Here is an 18,627-nt window from a genome sequence, read left to right on the forward strand (position 1 = left end):
GCCGTTGAATACCACCGAGGTAATTAAAGCACCCGGATTGTCTGAGGCGTGTAACGAGTATGGAGTTGTGCTCACTGAGCCGACGACACCCTTCTCAACTTGAGTTAAGGATTTACTTGCAGTAGAATCATCATCTCCTGCCATTTACTCGAGAGAGAAAAGAAAAAAAAAATCAACTTTTAGGTTTCAGGATTTGTTCTGCTCTGATACCATATAAGGTTGATATAATCACATAAACTGTTGACTTGTATTCATGAGAATGTGTACAACGATATATATACATAGACATCACCGACATATAACTTGTGAAGTCTATCTACAAGATTCAAGTATATCAACAATAAGACTTATCTATAGGATATCCTAACAACACTAGGATATTCCCTCCTAATAGAGAAGGAGAAGAAAAGGAGGAAGAATCACAACTCAAGAAATTTCATAGCCAAGTCTATTTATTTGTTTATCATTTTCTTATTACTGTTGTTAGAAACTTGGATCTATATTTCTTTCATCCTCATATTGTATTTTAATATTTTAATGTAAGAGTTAATAAGAAAATATTTTGATTAATTTATTTATTGATATAAATTCATCTACTGATTTTTTTTAATTAACTTCAGTTACAATTCAAATAATAACAGTATTTTAAAATTTAATAAATGATAAATGATTTGCCACTATAAAATAGTAATAGAACGGTATTGCAAATTTGCTATGTTCTTTGCTATATATTTTCGTAGCAATGATTTGCCACTATTAATGTTGCAACAATACGTTGTAAATATACAACAAAATTGTTACAAAAAAATTATTGCAATAATATGACGTATATAGCAATAATTCAATTTGTTGCTAATTTTGCTACACATATGCAACAAACATGAATTTGCAACATCCAAACAGCAAGAAGTTAAAATTTGTCGCATTTTTATTGCAATTTTGTATTGGCAACAAAATAATAACATAATGCAACAAAATATCATTATTGCAATAGAACTATTTTCTTGGAGTTATAACCGTTTCTTTCTTTTGTTTTCATCTTGAGTCAGTTTGAGTCAGTTTTTAGGATCGAGTCAGTCAAAATTTTGTGGGAATTAGGACCTTATTCTGTGTTGATCACTAATCACCTCGTGCTTTAGTTATCTTATTCAGTGACCTTAGCAGTGGCGAAAGACACACATGTGGATCTGGAACACCCTGACATATCTCAATTGATTCTCCAGAAGTTCTCAGCCGATCAGGTTACACTGGGTAGACTTAACTCCACCTAACTTGAACCTAATATTGACTGAAATTCTTCTTGTTATGGGCACTAGATCAGGGAAACGTGAACTACACTCAGGACTTCTTATCCTTTATATCCATCTTGTTGTTCCTGAGTGGCTAGCTCATCTTTAGCTAGTTCCCACCCTGCACCTTAGCCTTTATTCCACCTTCATGCATTTGTTTTTCAGTGTAATATGTGCAGATATGTGCAAGAAGGTCGGAGAGGAAAGGATCGACGCAGCCTCTTACTCGTTACTGCTGCGCAGATTCAGTCAGAAGGAGAACAAGCAGATTAAGGGAGCAACCGCTCCATAACCAATGAGCTGTGCAAGAACATGGGTGGAGAACCAGAATGATTTGAACCAGAAGAACCACCAGTGGCAATCCAAACATCACATGTTACCTCCTTTTTCGTCACCCCACCATCTTTGTTAAAAAAAAAAAAAAAAAAGAAAGAAGAAAAAAAAAATTATCTTTCATTTTATTTAGCATATGGTGATGGAGAAGGAGAAGAATTCAGGATACATGAGCCATTGGGAAGGTCGAGCAGAAGAGTAGGTATCAATATGAAAGGATGAGGAGCAGACAGATGAGCGGAGCAATCTGATGATTGTTCCCGAACGAAAAGAACAGTCGTTCCAGAGATAGCAAAACGAGTAAGGGGCTGCGGACATCAATGGAGCCGTCCTCTCACGGCTATTTTGCACGATATCCTACATCCACTACGAAAAGTTGGTAGCCCCTAAACACTCTTTAGCTCCACCATAAAATTAGTTTGTTCCACACCTAGCCCGTCTACCCTGAATAGTGCATGTGATGAGAAGCTCACGCTGCTCTTAAATGAATGTAGGGAGTTCTGTCTCGATAGTGTTTATTTTTCAGGTTTGAGATGTAGAGTATGGAGCCAATTTTTTAACAGCAGTCAGTGGGGGTTCTGGTAAGGGTGTGTTGTCCTAGTTTACTACTTTTATGGTTCAAAGATTCGTGGTTAAGGTATGGTTGCTGAGAATAGGAGAGTTCCCACACTTTCAAACCTTTCTCCCTGTTCTTGATACTTGGTCTTGTTCGAGGACAAACAAGGATCTAAGTCTCGGGGAATGGATATATGGTGTTTTATACATCATTGTATATATGTTTTCTAATTCGTTTTCAAGTCTTTATCGAGTCTTTCTAGTCCTTTTCGAGTCATTACAGGTCTGGAGTTGCACTGGATGGAAGATGGACCTGTTGGCACAAGAGAGGTAGAAATCAGTGTAGTTTGGTGATTTTCACGTAGAACAGTCTGATGACTGTTCCCGATCAAGCGGAACAAGCAGACGGAGTGATCCCGAGGTTGTTCCCGACGAATAAGGAAAATACAACATCTCGGAATTTGCCCTAATTACCTTGTTTTTTTCTCTCTGGCCGCCTGTGGCTTTGATATAACTTTGTTTTCTATTTTTCTACATCATTCTACGCTTTCTGAGACACAAGAAACCATTGGAGACTTCAGGATTTGAGGATTTTTCTTATTGTAAAGGGAGAAGGATCCATCTCTCTCTCCATAGAGAAGATTACCCTGAACCTTCTTTCTATCTCTTTTATTAACATGCAGTATCATTCAGATTTAATCTCTGTGTTTTCTCTTGTTATGATTGAGTAGTCGATCTAGCTTGTCTAGGGTTCTAGGGTGTTGATTTCGTGAGCTAAGCATAGATAAGTGAATCCATTGATTGTCTTCATTCATAACTGTTCTTATTGCTTGCATTAAACTGGCTGCTTAATGTTAGATCATAGGTTTAACATGTTCATTAACCGTGTAATAGGTTGCTAGATCTGTTTTGAATGAGCATTGCATCCCTAATCAGCGAAAGTAGATATTAGGGTGTTTTGTGAACCTATCGACCTGATCTCTATTGCTTGTTGTCGCTTCTCACCTCAACGACAGTTAGACGGTGAGATCGATCAGCATAGGGAGCAGTACCACGACAGTGGACTGTTCTACTTGAGTGATCCGAGTTCTAGACTTACGCTTAACTATGCTTGAATAATTTTTTGGCTCACAAGTATTGACACCTGATGAAGTAATCGTAGGCTGGCTTCTTTTTAAATTGAATTCTCATTTACATTATTTTACTTGCTTTGCACGTTACCATCAAATCAAAAACCCCATTATTGTTTTAGCTAGATATTGATCCAATAGAAATAAAGTGTAATAGTTGGTCTCTGTGGATTCGATCCTAAAGTGCTACATCGACATACCATTCGATTGTGGTAGTGTGCACATTAGGTTAATTGGTGTGCGTATACACGTAATATCACTATGGCACGAAATCAAGTTTATGTGTACATGATCATATGAGAAAAGACCATGAAACATAATTTAATTGGTATAACCATAAAATCAGTCGTTCAAGTAGAGTATAACTAAGATAAATAAAAATATTAAAAAGTACAACTTTGATGTTTTCTGTAAAACTGAAAACTCGGTGAAACTTTTAGCACGAAAATCGTTGGATGAATTTTCCCGCCCAGCTTTTCAAATATCTAATTTCCCTCTTCCCAATTTGCTAAAACCCCAATATCATTTAATCGAAGTATTAAAGATCCTTTTTTTTTATTTACTCCATTCGCTATATTCCCTTTTTCTCTCTTCCTATTCTATCTCTCTCTCCTCGAGCTCACTCTCTCCCAAGAGATCCTCTCCCAACCGAAACGATTCTCCCAACCACGAGAGAGAAATAATGGAGGTGTCCGCTTCATCTTCCACGACCGGTGGTTGGAGACGAGTACGAACTCCGAGAAGACCTAGTAAGTGTTAGTGCGGGATGAACATCACCGAGCTCATCTCCAAAACCAATCAAAACCCATACCACTGGCATTATCGGTGTCTCTATGCGGCTTCACTAAGGGTACATCCCTTTAGCTTTAGTTATTGAAGGCTTACTCGTTCTTTTAAGTGGTATGTTTAATTTTTTTGAAATGGATTGTAGCTCGAGAAAGAAAATCATGTCTTTAAATGGGTTGATGAAGCTTTCACTGATGAGATACAACAGTTGAACTGCCAAGTTCGAATGCTAGACGAAGAAGTTCAATTTCTCAAAACAAATTAAGGAGTGAAGGTGATGAACTCAGTGAATGTCCCAAAATAATGCTCAAGATAAAGATATCAGGAGGTTGTGTTATTCTTATTGTCGTTTTAGTTCTAGGAATTTTGATGTACAAGAAGTAATTCCTAAAGCTATGACAAAATTAAACTTTATGTTTTTTCTAAGTCTTTTTGTGAAGTTTGATCTATCGATAATTTTTACGATGTTAGACAATTGAGAAAGTGAAACTAACACAAATTCTGACCTATTTATACGAAAACGAATGTCAACTTTGTCTACTTTTTACAAAGTTGGATAGTTAATTAAGTGAAAACACAAATTTTGCAAATTTTGACCAGCTTACGAACACGGAATTCTAGTTTATGTGTGTTTTCGAAGTTGGAATTGAAAAAGTAAAAGGACAAAGTTTCACCATCATTTGCATAGTTTCACACCAAGTTTAAGTCAAGTACGAAGATGTAGAACATTGAGAACAACAAGATTTACAAAGGCTCTATAGCCCCATATCTCTGAACATAAGAGTCACTGTGTAGCAGAGATTGCATGAACTCCTCAACCTCCTGCAAAAGCGGATTAAACCTGAAGTCAGATAATCCACCATCGGGAGGACCAAAACAACCTGTATAAATGAGTTTAGTAAACGTTTTACTTAACTATCACATTTTAAACTAAACACATAAAACTACACTTACTCATAAAATTTCAAAACCTCCACATCTTAAGGACCACAATCACATGTCTATGACCTCTCATGTTTTCAAGACCATCGCAAAAGACATAAGCATGATCGCTAGTTGCCACACATTTTATCCGACTGTCACTATGATGAATAAAATAAGTTGTCTCAATTACACTAATGTATAAATTTTGCTTTGATCATACATTACTTTCTACTTACATGTTGTCCCTTATGTAAAACATCATCTTTGGCCTTGCAGGGTCATCGAAATGGGCTTCCGTGTCGAGGACCACTCCCATTGTATCTACCAGATAAGTGTTTTCGCTTCTGTTACTTAGATCTAATATCTGAAATATATTTTAATTTTAGTAGTTAAGATTCATACCTATGGGATACTTTTGTTCCTTGTGGTCCATGTGAGGGATTACATGGATGTTCTTGAAGTCCATGAAAACCCGATCGTTCAGAGGATCAATGATGTGGACTTGCGTATGACGCGTAGCAGTTAGTGTGAACAAAGAGTTTGTTGACTGGAAACCTGGATAGCCACATTCAACTTCTACCCAAAATTTCCACCCAGTTTCCCTCTTGCTTCTCTAGGCCTCTAAACCTATCATCATATCCTCCATAAATGGTCATCTCCATTTTGGTTCCCTACATAAATAAAGTACAAGGGTCAACGCCTTTATTAGAAAATTGAGGGATGATGATTTAACACTTACATCTTTATCTGCTAGAACCTAAGAATAGAAAGGTCCACTGCTGGTAACGTGAGAATAGAAATGATGGATCTTGTGTATTTTGACTCTTAAACGCCAAGACGTGATCTTGGGGTTATAAGAAACTTCAGAAAGCTTATTGTAGTGTGTCATTGTGGAGAGATGATGAATCCCTTCTTTGCTTTTTTGGTGAATTTTTAAGAGAACTGTTAACTGAAGACGACGGTTTAACTTACTGTGGTGGAGTTTAAATGCAAGGGTGATGATGATTGTAGACGATGTAGTGTGAATGTGTAGTGTTGTGGCGTTTATTAAATGCAAATGTAATGATTATTATAAGAGGCTTTTCATGAGAGAAGTCGGGTTCTTTCGAGGAATCCATCTAATCACCCATAAATTGAGGATTTTTCGAAGGATTTTTCTCAAACTTAATAATACCATTTTCATTTACCATTTTCTCAAACTTACTTTCACTTACCTATACATGTTATATATCTTAAAAAATTAAAGCTATACAAAGTTCCAAATTCAAGAGATGCGACTGTTGCAGTCAGAAGGGCGTGTGAGAGAAGTCGTGCTTTATAGGGAAGTCGTGCTTTCTAGAAAAGTCGTGCTTTCTCGGGGAGTCCATCAAATCACCCTTAAATGGACATGCTTCTGCTTGAATCATTAAATTACAGGATTTTTCTCAAACTAAATATTACAATTTTCCTTTATTATCTCGTATATTGCTAGTTTCTATCATTAAAATACTGGAACAAAGACTTGTTAATAGATTTGACTCACTACGAGTGCTGATTGTCTTTTACATTAGAAATAGAGTTCTAGGATCAATCCTTAGCAAATATAAATCATAGTTCAGATAACTTGAATGAAAACCTAAGTCTAGCAACCATCTTTCCATCAACAAATCTCAATATCTTTAGAACAACTACATTGTTCAAGTGTTTTACTTTATTTACTGCTTTCGTAACTTCTAACCTAGCTTAATCGCGACTGTTTGAGTTCATTGTGTGCCCACACTCTCTGTAGATTTGATACATAAGTACTACAACATAATCTCTTATTTAAGAGGTAAAGTCACTCCTTAGGGTAATTTGAGTGATATCACAGTCATAGTTCATCATTGTCATGTTACGATTTTAGTAGACAATCAAAAATGATAAATCTGAATCCTCCCAAATTTGTAACTAGACATACAAATGTTACCTTAAAATGAGGGGAAGTTTACTCAACTATTACATATTTTAGGACTTATTACTAGAACCATACAAATTTTATTTCATTACTGCCATTTTTTATACCAAGTGTGCCCTTTTTCACGTTATGAGAAGAAATGTATTTACGAGAATGCTATTATTTTTAATGCCACGTAAGAAAAAAACACGGCGCCACATAGAAATCCGGTTCCGTGTTTTCATTAACTCAGCCGTAAAACGCTACATACGTAGTTACGGCTGAGTTATTGTTATGTTGCGGCTGAATTAAACAATGTGGCTGAATTAAGAAAAAACGACTGACTTACTAACATAACTCTGCCTATAGTAGTGACTGATTTACAGAAATCTGGCTGAGTTATGTGATAACGGCTGACTTACGGACAGTAGTTACGGCTGACTTATGGACAGTAGTTACGACTGACTTATACATCAGTTGTTTGATTTCTGGAAAATTTGGCTGAGTTGTAGTTAAGACACGGCTGAGTTTTGTTTCCACAGCTGAGTTAATGAACATCGACTGGCTGAGTTATTGAGTTTACGGCTGACTTATGGGATGTTGTTACAGCTGATTTATATTTAATCCGCCGTAATTGGATGGATTAACAGTAAACTCAGCTTATTGACGGCTGATTTATTAGCGAAAGGTTAATTACTAGAATAGCATTTGTTTGACGGCTGATTATTTGACGATACGGCTGATTTATGTTTTTTCATCCTAATTATGGCTGATTTATGTTTTTTCATCCTAATTATGGATGATTTATTAGCAAAAGATTAATTTTTGAAATAGTATCCACGTTTCGGCTGACTTACATTGTACATGAGGACTGATTTATTTAGGCTGAGTTATATATTCGTTTGGCGGCTGACTAACCGCTTTTTCATGTCATCTGCTATGTCATCAACTCGGATTTACCATGTCATCACTAATGTTACAACAGTAAAATAAGGGTCTATGTTATTTTTCATTCTTCATCTTCTTTATATATCTTCTTCATATTATTCTTCATCTTTCTCTGAGATCTTATGAATCTAGTAATAATTGTTTCCGCAATTGGGTCTAAAAATATATATTTTAAAATTTGAAAATTTGAGACATGTCTACTGCAGTCGTCGTCGTTATCGATGATGATCAGTTAAAGAAGAAGTTTCCTCTCCTCCAGTGTCATGTATGGCAGTCCGACATCATGTTGCTTTCTCTCTCATTGGATTCGTCGTCTTGCAGAAAAACAAAGACTCAAAAAGAGAGATGAAGACGGTAAGTACCGTAAATTGTAAGAAAAAGAGATAGTTGAACCAAAAAAGTAAGAAAAGGAGAGAAGATGAAGAAGATGATGAATTTGAATGCTGATTTTATATGTTTGATTACACAGATGGTGCATCATCTGAATATGATAACTTTAGTTCATACATTGAGTCTCTAACACATATGTTATGGCTGAATTATGCATACGTTACGACTGAGTTATGCATACATTACAGCTGATTTATGCATACGTTACAGCTGAGTTTCTAATTTTTATAACTTTATAGTTCTGTAGTTCAGGGTTTGAGGTTCAAATTTAAGAAAAGAGTAAAGGTTTAATATTGTGTTCAGAAGATAAACCTTATAATTTTGTAACTTTATAGTTCTATAGTTTAGGGTTTGAGGTTCAAATTTAAGAAAAGATTAAATTTTTAATATTGCGTTCAAAGTTGAAGGAGTGATTTTGTTCCCGCCACAAATATTTTTCCCCCGCCCAAAATACGAAACGTCGCAAAACAAACTACACTTGACAGCTGAGTTATAGGAACGTTACGGCTGGCTTATACCATTCAGATACGTTACGGCTGAATTATAATCAAATTACTACTGAGTTATGCATACGTTACAACTAAGTTTATAGTTTTTTATAACTTTATAGTTCTATAGTTTAGGATTTAAGGTTCAAATTTAAGAAAATATTAAAGTTTTAATATTGTGTTCAAAAGATAAACTTTATAATTTTTATAACTTTATAGTTCTATAGTTTAGGGTTTGAAGTCCAATTTTAAGAAAATATTAAAGTTTTAATATTGTGTTCAGTGTTGAAGAAATGATTTTGTTCCCACCCAAAATATTTTTCCCCGCCCAAAATACGAAACGTCGCGAAACAAATTACACTTGACGGCTGAGTTATAGGAACATTACGGCTAGCTTATACCATTCATGTACGTTACGTCTGAATTATGCATACTTTATGGTTTGAGATTCAAATTTAAGAAAATATTAAAGTTTTAATATTGTGTTAACAAGATAAATTTTATAATTTTTATAACTTTATAATTCTATAGTTTAGGGTTTGAGGTTCAAATTTAAGAAAATATTAAAGTTTCAATAATGTGTTCAGAGTTGAAGGATTTATTTCCCGCCCAAAAGTTTCAATAATGTCTTCGACGAAGTTTCAATAATGTGTTAAGAAAATATTAAAGTTTCAATAATGTCTTCGACGAAGTTCTGTTATGTTGTGTTTTTTTTTCAACGTTTATGTAATTAAAGAGACAATTGATTATTCTCTATTGCTGATGTAGATCATTAATTAATGATGTGGATTTAATGTTTAAAAATAACTTCAATTAAAAAAAACTAACCAAAGGTTCTTATTGTCATTTACTATGGACATACAAACATTCTAGTAACTTTAAAGAGATGCATAACATTCTAGTAATAAACCAATTTTTCTATAACATTCTAGTAATTTTCTCTAAAATGAGAAATGGTCTTTTTGAGGAAATCACGTAAAGGCTGAAAAGCAGCGTCGAAAATGGTCATGAATTTGTAGTCTTTGACATAACTACAGTTCATTGCAGACTTAAGATTTCTAACTTTGTAGCCTTCTGTATTCACACGATGACGATACACAATGCGTGCACCTTCCCTCTGCCATTTATGAACCCCTTTAAACTCTGTGTGATTGAATCATCCGAATCATCAATAATTTGAATCAACATCTTTGTTTTTGGCCAGTCCAAGTTACACACATCCTCAATTGATTGCTGATAAACCTGTCAAAATAATAATAATAAAAATAAAACCATCAGGATTTTTCTCCACAATTAAATTGTTTTATGGTTTCCATTACACATGGGAATCTGAACAATAACCATTGGAAGGAAACAACCGGATTCTAGATCGGAGAATGTGTTTGTAGGAATCTGTTTGATTTTCTTGAACCAGATTCAGAAACATCTTAGGCAGAGAATGAGTCCGTCTAGGCTCTGAATAACGAAGAGAATAGGAAGAGGATAAGCGAGAAAATGAATTGGAGGAGTAAGATACTCAATACGAAGAAAAACTCATTGGGTATAAACCCAATCGGAGAATCCTTTCACACCATAAGGCGACACCGTGAAGATAAACTAAAGCTGAAGCTTCGCTATTCTCAAATGACATCATTTGTAATATGCAGCAATTTCAAAATGTAGAAGCATTAGTGAAAACCATAGAAACACCTTTAAGAACGAAAAGAAGAACCTCGATTTCGATTTGGTAATACCCATTAGATGATGATGATGATGGTGATGATGATATCTCAGTGTCTGTATGGCCAGCGGCGATACATTGTACAGAAATTCCGAGAGTGTAAATGCTGAGTTGAGGGAGGTGAGACAGCTTGCGGCATGGTGTGCTTTGAGGAGGAGGACCCATGTGAGCTGTCTCGCGTTCTTGTTACGAGACTTCTCACGGCGACTTTCTACCAGAAAATCTTGATGAGACTGTGACTCAGGTTCCAGCATTAACCAGTTGTTAGGGTTTTCCATTATGATGACGATCGGAGTACCATTTCGGTAGGTTCCTTTGGCCCACCATTCAAACTTTTGGGTGCCATTAGAAAGAGATATGGGAAGAAGATCTATGAACTGGATCTCATTGACAGCAAGAAGATGAAAGTAGAGAAGCGTGTATAACTGTGGAAGAAAGAGAATATGAAAATTACGAATAGAGAAAAACTCTCTTTTTCGATAAACTCAAATTATTATTCAAATTAAATGAGATTCTTTGTAGAAATTTTTAAAATGTACAGGAAAAAATCAGGAGAGAGAGACTTCCTTCCTCTCCTTTAGAAAAAATAATATACCAAATATCCCAGAAGAATAATGTGAAAGAAACCACATCTAATGGTCTAATATTTGTTTCTTAATATGAAAAAAAGGAATTCTTTAGACTCCAAGATCAATTCAATTAGAGGGAGAGAAAAACAATAACAACTTCTTCTTTTTTTAACATAATGTATGTTACATGCTTCACGAAGAACAAATTCCCACCCATATATAATAAGACAAACAATGGAAAAGAAACACAAATATCACAAATTTGAAACACAAATATCACAAATTTGATAGATCAATCAAGAGAACAAGTGGAGATTCTCCCTTTTCGACGACAAACGTTTTGAGAACGATCCCAGCCGGAGTACAAACTTCAACGGCGTAAGTCCCATCATAGCCTCTGAATATGAACTCTGATTCATCATTGATGATCCCATAGGCATGAGATAACCATTCTTGTTTCACATCCAAAAATCTTTTACCGGCTTCGTTTACTTCTCCCTCTCCCTCCACCAAATTTGAGTTCTCCCTACTCATAGATAGTTCCCAAAATCCCCATAACATTATTCCTGTTATAAGCAAATATTTATCTCAATGTTTAAGTTCATTTTGTTAAGAATTCCCAGCTATATGTAATATAAAAACCAAAGGTAAATTTTATACCATATATCCACAAAAATGATGAGTAACACAAAGTTAGATAGCTATAACGATACATATAAATATATAATGTGGCTAATTTTCGTAGGATTCTTGGGAATAGGTAATTGCTAGGAAAAAACGATTTCGTTTATAATATTATGAAGTGCATCAATTAACATAATATGTATTTGTCAACAGAACAAGCACTATAATAAGTACTTTCTATCCCCAAAATATCATAAGATTTTCAACTAAAATTTTGTTCTTCGATGCCACAGTTATAAATTTAAAATTTAAGATGATTTCTATGCATATGTTTAATTCATATAACTCAAATGGTTTTAACAATCAACAAAAATGGGTAACTGAAGTAAACTATACCTTCAACGGCAGGGTGAGCAAATGCTTCCCACAACATAACTTCAAGATCCTCTCCTCTAACGAATTCATTTCTGGAAGACACATCAAGCTCTGTGAACCAGATTGGATGGCCAAGAACAGAGAGATTATCAAGAGCAGAGTAAACAATGGCTCCAACAGGACTATCTATGTGTCCTTGGATCCCAATACCTCCTATGGCTGCTCCTTGCGCTTCCAATTCAAGAACAAGTCTGCTATACTTCTCCGGGGAAGAACGTGAGTCATCACCGTCCTCGACATGATAATCATTCACAAAGAGCAAAGTAGATGGATCAAGCTTGTGTGCAATGTTGAACATCAAAGCTCTGACACCTTTGCCAAGCCTATCTTGATAGAAAGAGCCATGAAGCATCTCGTTGTTGACGTCGTAGTGCTTGAATTTACCTTTGTATCGCGTTAAGATATCTGTGAGACGCTTCTGGACCACGTTCATGAGCTCTGTTTTGTTCAGCTGACGAACCCACGGCTGAACCGTGGACTCAACTTCCCAGAAAATGCAGTGTCCCCTAACGTTAATGTTATTACCAATACAAAGATCCAACATATCGTCTGCATCTTGGTAATTGAGCTTTCCGCGTTCGGCCTCTGTCCAGTACCACTTCAGCTCGTTTCCGAACACTGCCCAGTTAAAGTTCTTGGTGAAGAAATCAACAAAGTCTTCATTGTCTATGTCTGTTCTATTAATGCACGTTCCTACCGGGAAACTGTTGTGCGTTTGTTTCACTTTCACTATGTAAGGAAACAAATCACAGGATTCATCAAGTCCTGAGAACTTCAGGATAATGTCGCGCTTACGTACCTACCATGAAACAATATTCTTTGAACTTAGAAACTTATTAAACTGCATATCTAATGTAATTTGAAGAGAATTTGAACCTCATCAACTTGTTTTTTGAGACATCTGATACGTTCCTGACGGTCCACAGGGAATATTTGCAGTCCCGCAATCATCAGATCAATGCCAGCTGCAGGACCTTGAACGTAAACCATGACATTTTGGGGCTGCTTCTCGAGCCTAAAGGATCCTCCGATTTCATGCCATGTTTCACCAACGGTGACCTCGACTTGTCCTCCATTCACCCATTGGTTGTCGACGCTGAGTGCAATGTTCACATTTTGAGGATTTATAGCACCACTAGCTCCAACACTAATCTTTACCCATGCTGAGATTTGATATGTCAAGAATAGTTTTATTTTATCTGTTATCATTTGAGCCGGACCCATCCAAGTCTGAGATCTATTGGTCACAAGGATGTAGCTTCCGCCAAGAGGTTTGTGAGCACCAAGTGTTTCTCTAGCCATTGGCGGCAAAGTGCGAGGAGCGCCTTGTCCAACACTCAACTTGCAGTTTCCTAGAGTGAACCATGGTTGAGTTTCTCCATCTCTTACTTCACTGTTTTCAACTATGTTGATTCCAAAACCGGGATTCTGGCATAAATGCACCACAAACCGAAACATGTTAGTGGAGGAATCCAAGTACAAACTCATCATACTAATATTTCAAAAGGTTCTGCACGAAGCTATCTCTGGTGTTGCTCCATAGATATACCAGAAGACTAGGTGCGTTACAAAGCGTGAGGTAGGAAAGAGAAATAAACACCATCATGTTCTAAATTACAAATCAACTATAGGTAGACTTTATTCTTGGTATATTATTTTCTGTGCTGTTTAATACTACGCATAAGAAAATATTATAAGATATATCCTAAGATAACACTGATTTTTTTGTCACAAATATAAAATCTAAGGATCAAAATGACCAAAATCAATACTATTAAATCAAGAACCCTTTTTTGTATTTACCCCTACTTTTACATGGTATATTACTTTTTATGCCATTAATTTTGCTTTCAATTTAAATACTCATTAAGGGTGTATTAGGAAATGAAAAAAGAGACCACTTAAACTACCTAATATTTCGGATAACATTTCAATATATTTCCCCGACTTCTAATAAAGCATTAACCTTACCTTACTTTTTTTTTTGAACTTTAACCTTCCCCTTCTTCCGCTTAATACTTTGATAGATTATTTTAAATGTTAAAAACACTAAAATACGACAACCAAGTATAGAAGTAATATAAAAACTAAATATACGACTACATTTGTATAGGCACATAAGTACTAGCCACATAATACAGTAGAACATCTATAAATTAATAATGTTGGGACTTTAAAATTTTATTAATTTATAGAGATATTAATTTACTAAAGTTTCTTTTTTAAAAATTTTTTTACTTTTATTTATAAAATAAAAAATATTTTATTTTACCTTGTATACACTATTTTAAATTTAGAAATTTATCTTATTTGGTGTATATTTTTATGTTTTATAGAAATTTTTATGTGATTTTTGATATCATTTTACTAAATATTATCAAAATAAATTGAAATGTTAAGAAAAATAGAGGCATTTTCATTGTGTATATAAAACCAACAATATATTGTTTAGTTAGTACTTATATAAATATATATATTAATAATTTATGATTTTAATGGGACTATATATTTACATGAGAGTTTTAAAAATATTATTATCTTATTATTTTATCGATTTGTGTCATATTTTACACCGGTCCAAATTGGGACTGGCGAAATTTATTATTTTATAGAGATTATTAATTTATGGATTATTAATTTATAGAGGTTCTACTGTATACTATAAACATATAATATTCAAATTTTTATTTGAAATTCTATTTTTCCTCCGTAGAAAAAAGAAAGCTTTAACTAGTTTTTAATACTGAATTAAAATTTTGGCTAAAAATAAGATAATATACAAATAAATATTTTTTTACCGGATCAGCCGGTCACAGTTAATGGCATGTTTTTGAAATTTATCAGATTTTTAATTAATGGATCGTAGATGGGTTACTGGGTTTATCGGTTTGTATACGGGTTCTGATCGAATATGAAAACATTCTTACATTTTAATTCATCTATAAGCCATATATGTATTCCACTAAAATTAGTTAAATAATAGGTACAAATAAAACGTTTTTCCGCACCATTTAAATGTAGATAAAGTGTTAGGTCAATATATTTTACATCTAAAAATAGTTTCTTCATTTTTATTCATAAAATTTAACATCTAAAACTTAAAACTCTGATACTATAATAAAATATGAAACACTTAAAGTTGATTATATTTCATCTAATTTTTTTTTAAAAAGATTGAAAACAATGAATATAGCGTGTATATATAATTTCAAAATATAAATTTTGTTCAAAATTACTTTTTCATTACATATAAAGCCACTTATTTTTCCTGATAAACCATAATTTTTTTTTCTTTTAGAGTAATTTTTATATTTGTGTTTTCTGTAATCTTATTTATGTTTTTATTTGTAAGATTACAAAAAAATAACAAATATAAAAATTAAATTTCAAACAAAGAAAATTAAAAACAAAACTATACCCGCCCTTTACAAGGGCGGGTCAAAATCTAGTATTCTATTAAAGAGGTAAATATACATCGGTACACTTATGGTTAACTAATTCAAATGTTAACGTTTTAAAGTTAAGGGGTGGAGATTTGATATTAAGGTTTAAAATTTTATAAAATTAAAAATTTTGAAAATAAGATTTTGAGAAATAGTTTCAAAAGGTATTTTCCAATTACAAAAAGAAAATTTGTAACAAAAAAAAATCAAAAAAATAATAAAAAAAATTGAATTTGAAAACATGTAATCTATAAAAAAAATATTTGTTATTTGTATTATCTAGGATAGTCTTTTTATCTATTAAATGAAACATTTTGATTATTTTCCTCTTTAAGATCTATTTTTATGATAAAATTTTGAAAATTGTCTATTTAAAAATTGACCAAATATTATTTTCCTTTCCTTAGACATAGAACCAAACTTACATATTTCCCTTTTCTCATTTTGTAGGGATTTATTAATTATTTTTGAGCAGTGGGAGTTTCCGCAGAAAAAAAAACTTGTTTCGTTCTTGAGCCTATTATATAAGATTTGGTTTAGGTTTTGATCATCCTAAGTTCAACTTGTTGTATCCAAACCGAAAATATCTTGCATTTTTTACTTTTGATCAAATATAATATAATGCATCCAACTTCCAATCCTTTTTTTTTAATTACGATCCAGACCACGAATCTTGCCATCGCAAGTTTTAAAGCATTGTTTATGGTTAAGGGACAGACCTCGTAGAATGGTGGTGGAGATGGACGGTTCCGCCGAGCATGTTTAACATCTAAAGTGTTGACAAGAATGTCGGTTCCTGGAGGTGGACCTTCAAGGTATACTATTACTCTCGATGGTGAACCATGTATTAAGAATTTGCCTTTCAACTCTACCCAATCTTTATTACTCGCCTGCACACTATCATTATTCATTGAAATATCAGAATTCTATCAGTTTACTGATTTTAATCACGAAATTGATGTTTTTTAAACACTAGAGGAGATGAGAAACCAACTTAGCAATGGTGATGTATTGTTCGCGCTGGTTTGCGTTTAAGACCCAGAGAGTCGCTTGTACTGTTGCACTCGTGGCATTGTTGCCAAATATTCGGACGACTGATGTTACTTCGTAGACACGCTTCCTTTGGAATCTTCCTGAAATCTCCTGCTGGATCCCGTTCCATGAGGCTTTACGCTCCGTTGCTGCTGCAAAAACGTGTCCTGAGAGCGGTACGATTTTCCCTCCATCCATTGACTCGTGCAAGACAGCCTTGCACCCTCTTCCACCCCAATTGTTGAGGCCGTCCTCAAAGTTAGGGTTCAGGATTATGCTATCCTGCTCTGTGTTAGTGTGATGCTGCTAAGCGTACATACGAAAATGGTTATACTTATATTGGAGAACATTCATAGACTATGAAATCAAAAATAAGCTAATATCAACTAGGCAATTACATGAACCTTGTCATCATCAGGATCACTGGCAAGCTTCACCTTTGTATTCTTCTCCATAACAGTTTTTTTTAATCAAAGTTGAAGTCCGAAGAAACTGGAGAGACTGTAGAGATTGTAAAGATTTTATCTTTAGAAACTGGAGAGGTAAGTACTTGGTTGAGTCCGGGAACCTGCTCTGCTATATATGCTTTTGTGTCAAAGAAAACCTTAGAGAGTTTCAATTGAACCCCAAGCCAAGAAACAAGGGCAATAACTTAAAAAAGAATTAAATAATATTGATTTTGTGATTTAAAGAGCAAAAAGAAGAGAACTACATATGCTTTGTCTTAAACCCAGGAAATTGCAGTTTGCTTGGATTGAAATAGAAGGTTTCAAACGTTGTCATCAAAAAGCTGAAGTTCAGGTTTCTTTTTCCAACTTGTGTGTTTTCAAGACTTAGAATGCAAGTAAACCATTTTAAAATGGTTATTGTTCTCACGGTGTACAGTTATTGAATCAGATTGGCTACTGAGTTTCTAGTACATACTGGCTTAGAATTTTTTTTATAACTAACGCTTATTTATTATGATATTACAATTTTGAAAAAGTTTACATAAACGATTCAACAACCGATAATACTACTTATCTTATAAAGATCTACGTCTAACTGCATCATCTGAACCGTCCTATGAAGATCTCCTAACCAGATTTACTTACACCATGTTAAAGATCTCTTGTACGCTTTTCATCTGTAATCTGCATTAATAAATCGTTCTCTCCGGAACTTGAAACCTGGATTGCATGTAATCTATAAAAAATTGCATGGTCTGGGTTCGAACCCCAAACCTAAATGTAGAAGCCTTTAAACTTTAATCAGTAGGCTACGGTGCTTCTACACTGGTTTAGAATTAGAGTATGTATTCAGTGGCTACAAACTTAAGAGGAAATACTAAAATAGAAAAGAGCAAACAAAATCTTTTGGATTATTTTCTTTGACAAGTATAGACGATTTTACTGTTCTTTTATCTTCTGTCATCAGAAGCTTCTATCTTATTAAAACAGAAGTACACATATATAATATCCTTTAGTTTTCAGTGTTATTTACAATTGCATGCCACTGAGAATTAAATTGAATTTCCTATTTTAATGTTTGTCTTTTTCAGTTATATTAATGTGTTTCTTTTTCTTTCATATTTTAATGTTTGTCTTTTTCAGTTAGATTAATGTATTTTTTTTTCCTATTTTAATGTTTGTCTTTTTAGTTAGATTAATGTATTTTATTTTTTATTCTTCAACAATTAATGATATTTTAAAGTTGTCTCTTTTTGTCAACTTAAAGTTGTCTAAACTATTTGAAAATATAAAAATAGTCAAAAGTAAACATATAAAGTAGATAAACAATAATCAAACACCAAAAATATTTAAAATATATATTTATTCTCCATCCAAATATTGAAGTTCAACCTGTTTTTAATTTTTAATATAGGTATTTTGGCTTACATTACTCAAATTTATATGTTTTGAGAAATTTAAATTATATACAAATTTTGAAAATTTTAAAATAATTCAAACGGGTTATCCGTATCCGAACCGAATCCGCAAATACCCGAATCAAACCGAAACCAAAATTTATAAGTATTTGAATGTTGCTGAAATCTTTAAACTCGGGAAT

The 18,627-nt window shown here is 33.8% G+C and overlaps 1 protein-coding gene and 1 pseudogene across 3 annotated transcripts; both read right to left on the reverse strand.

Moving 5' to 3' along the window:
* Positions 1-9,683: 9,683 nt before the first annotated feature.
* LOC108830206 (probable xyloglucan glycosyltransferase 12) lies at positions 9,684-11,261 on the reverse strand (annotated as a pseudogene).
* Positions 11,190-17,137, reverse strand: LOC108830203 (endo-1,4-beta-xylanase 3). Of its 3 annotated transcripts, none has more exons than XM_018603803.2 (6): positions 16,983-17,137; positions 16,541-16,881; positions 16,266-16,443; positions 12,980-13,531; positions 12,065-12,902; positions 11,190-11,610 (listed from the first exon to the last, which is right to left on the reverse strand). In XM_018603803.2, exons 1-6 carry the CDS (start codon positions 17,031-17,033, stop codon positions 11,321-11,323), a joined length of 2,250 nt encoding a protein of 749 aa, XP_018459305.2. In that variant the 5' UTR covers positions 17,034-17,137; the 3' UTR covers positions 11,190-11,320. The 3 variants fall into 3 exon arrangements, with proteins under 3 accessions (XP_018459305.2, XP_018459304.2, XP_018459303.2); XM_018603802.2 differs by having other exon boundaries at positions 16,541-16,884; positions 16,983-17,133; XM_018603801.2 differs by having other exon boundaries at positions 16,977-17,133.
* Between the last annotated feature and the right edge of the window lie 1,490 nt (positions 17,138-18,627).

This window comes from Raphanus sativus, chromosome 9 (assembly GCF_000801105.2).
Source record: "Raphanus sativus cultivar WK10039 chromosome 9, ASM80110v3, whole genome shotgun sequence".
NCBI lineage: Eukaryota > Viridiplantae > Streptophyta > Magnoliopsida > Brassicales > Brassicaceae > Raphanus > Raphanus sativus.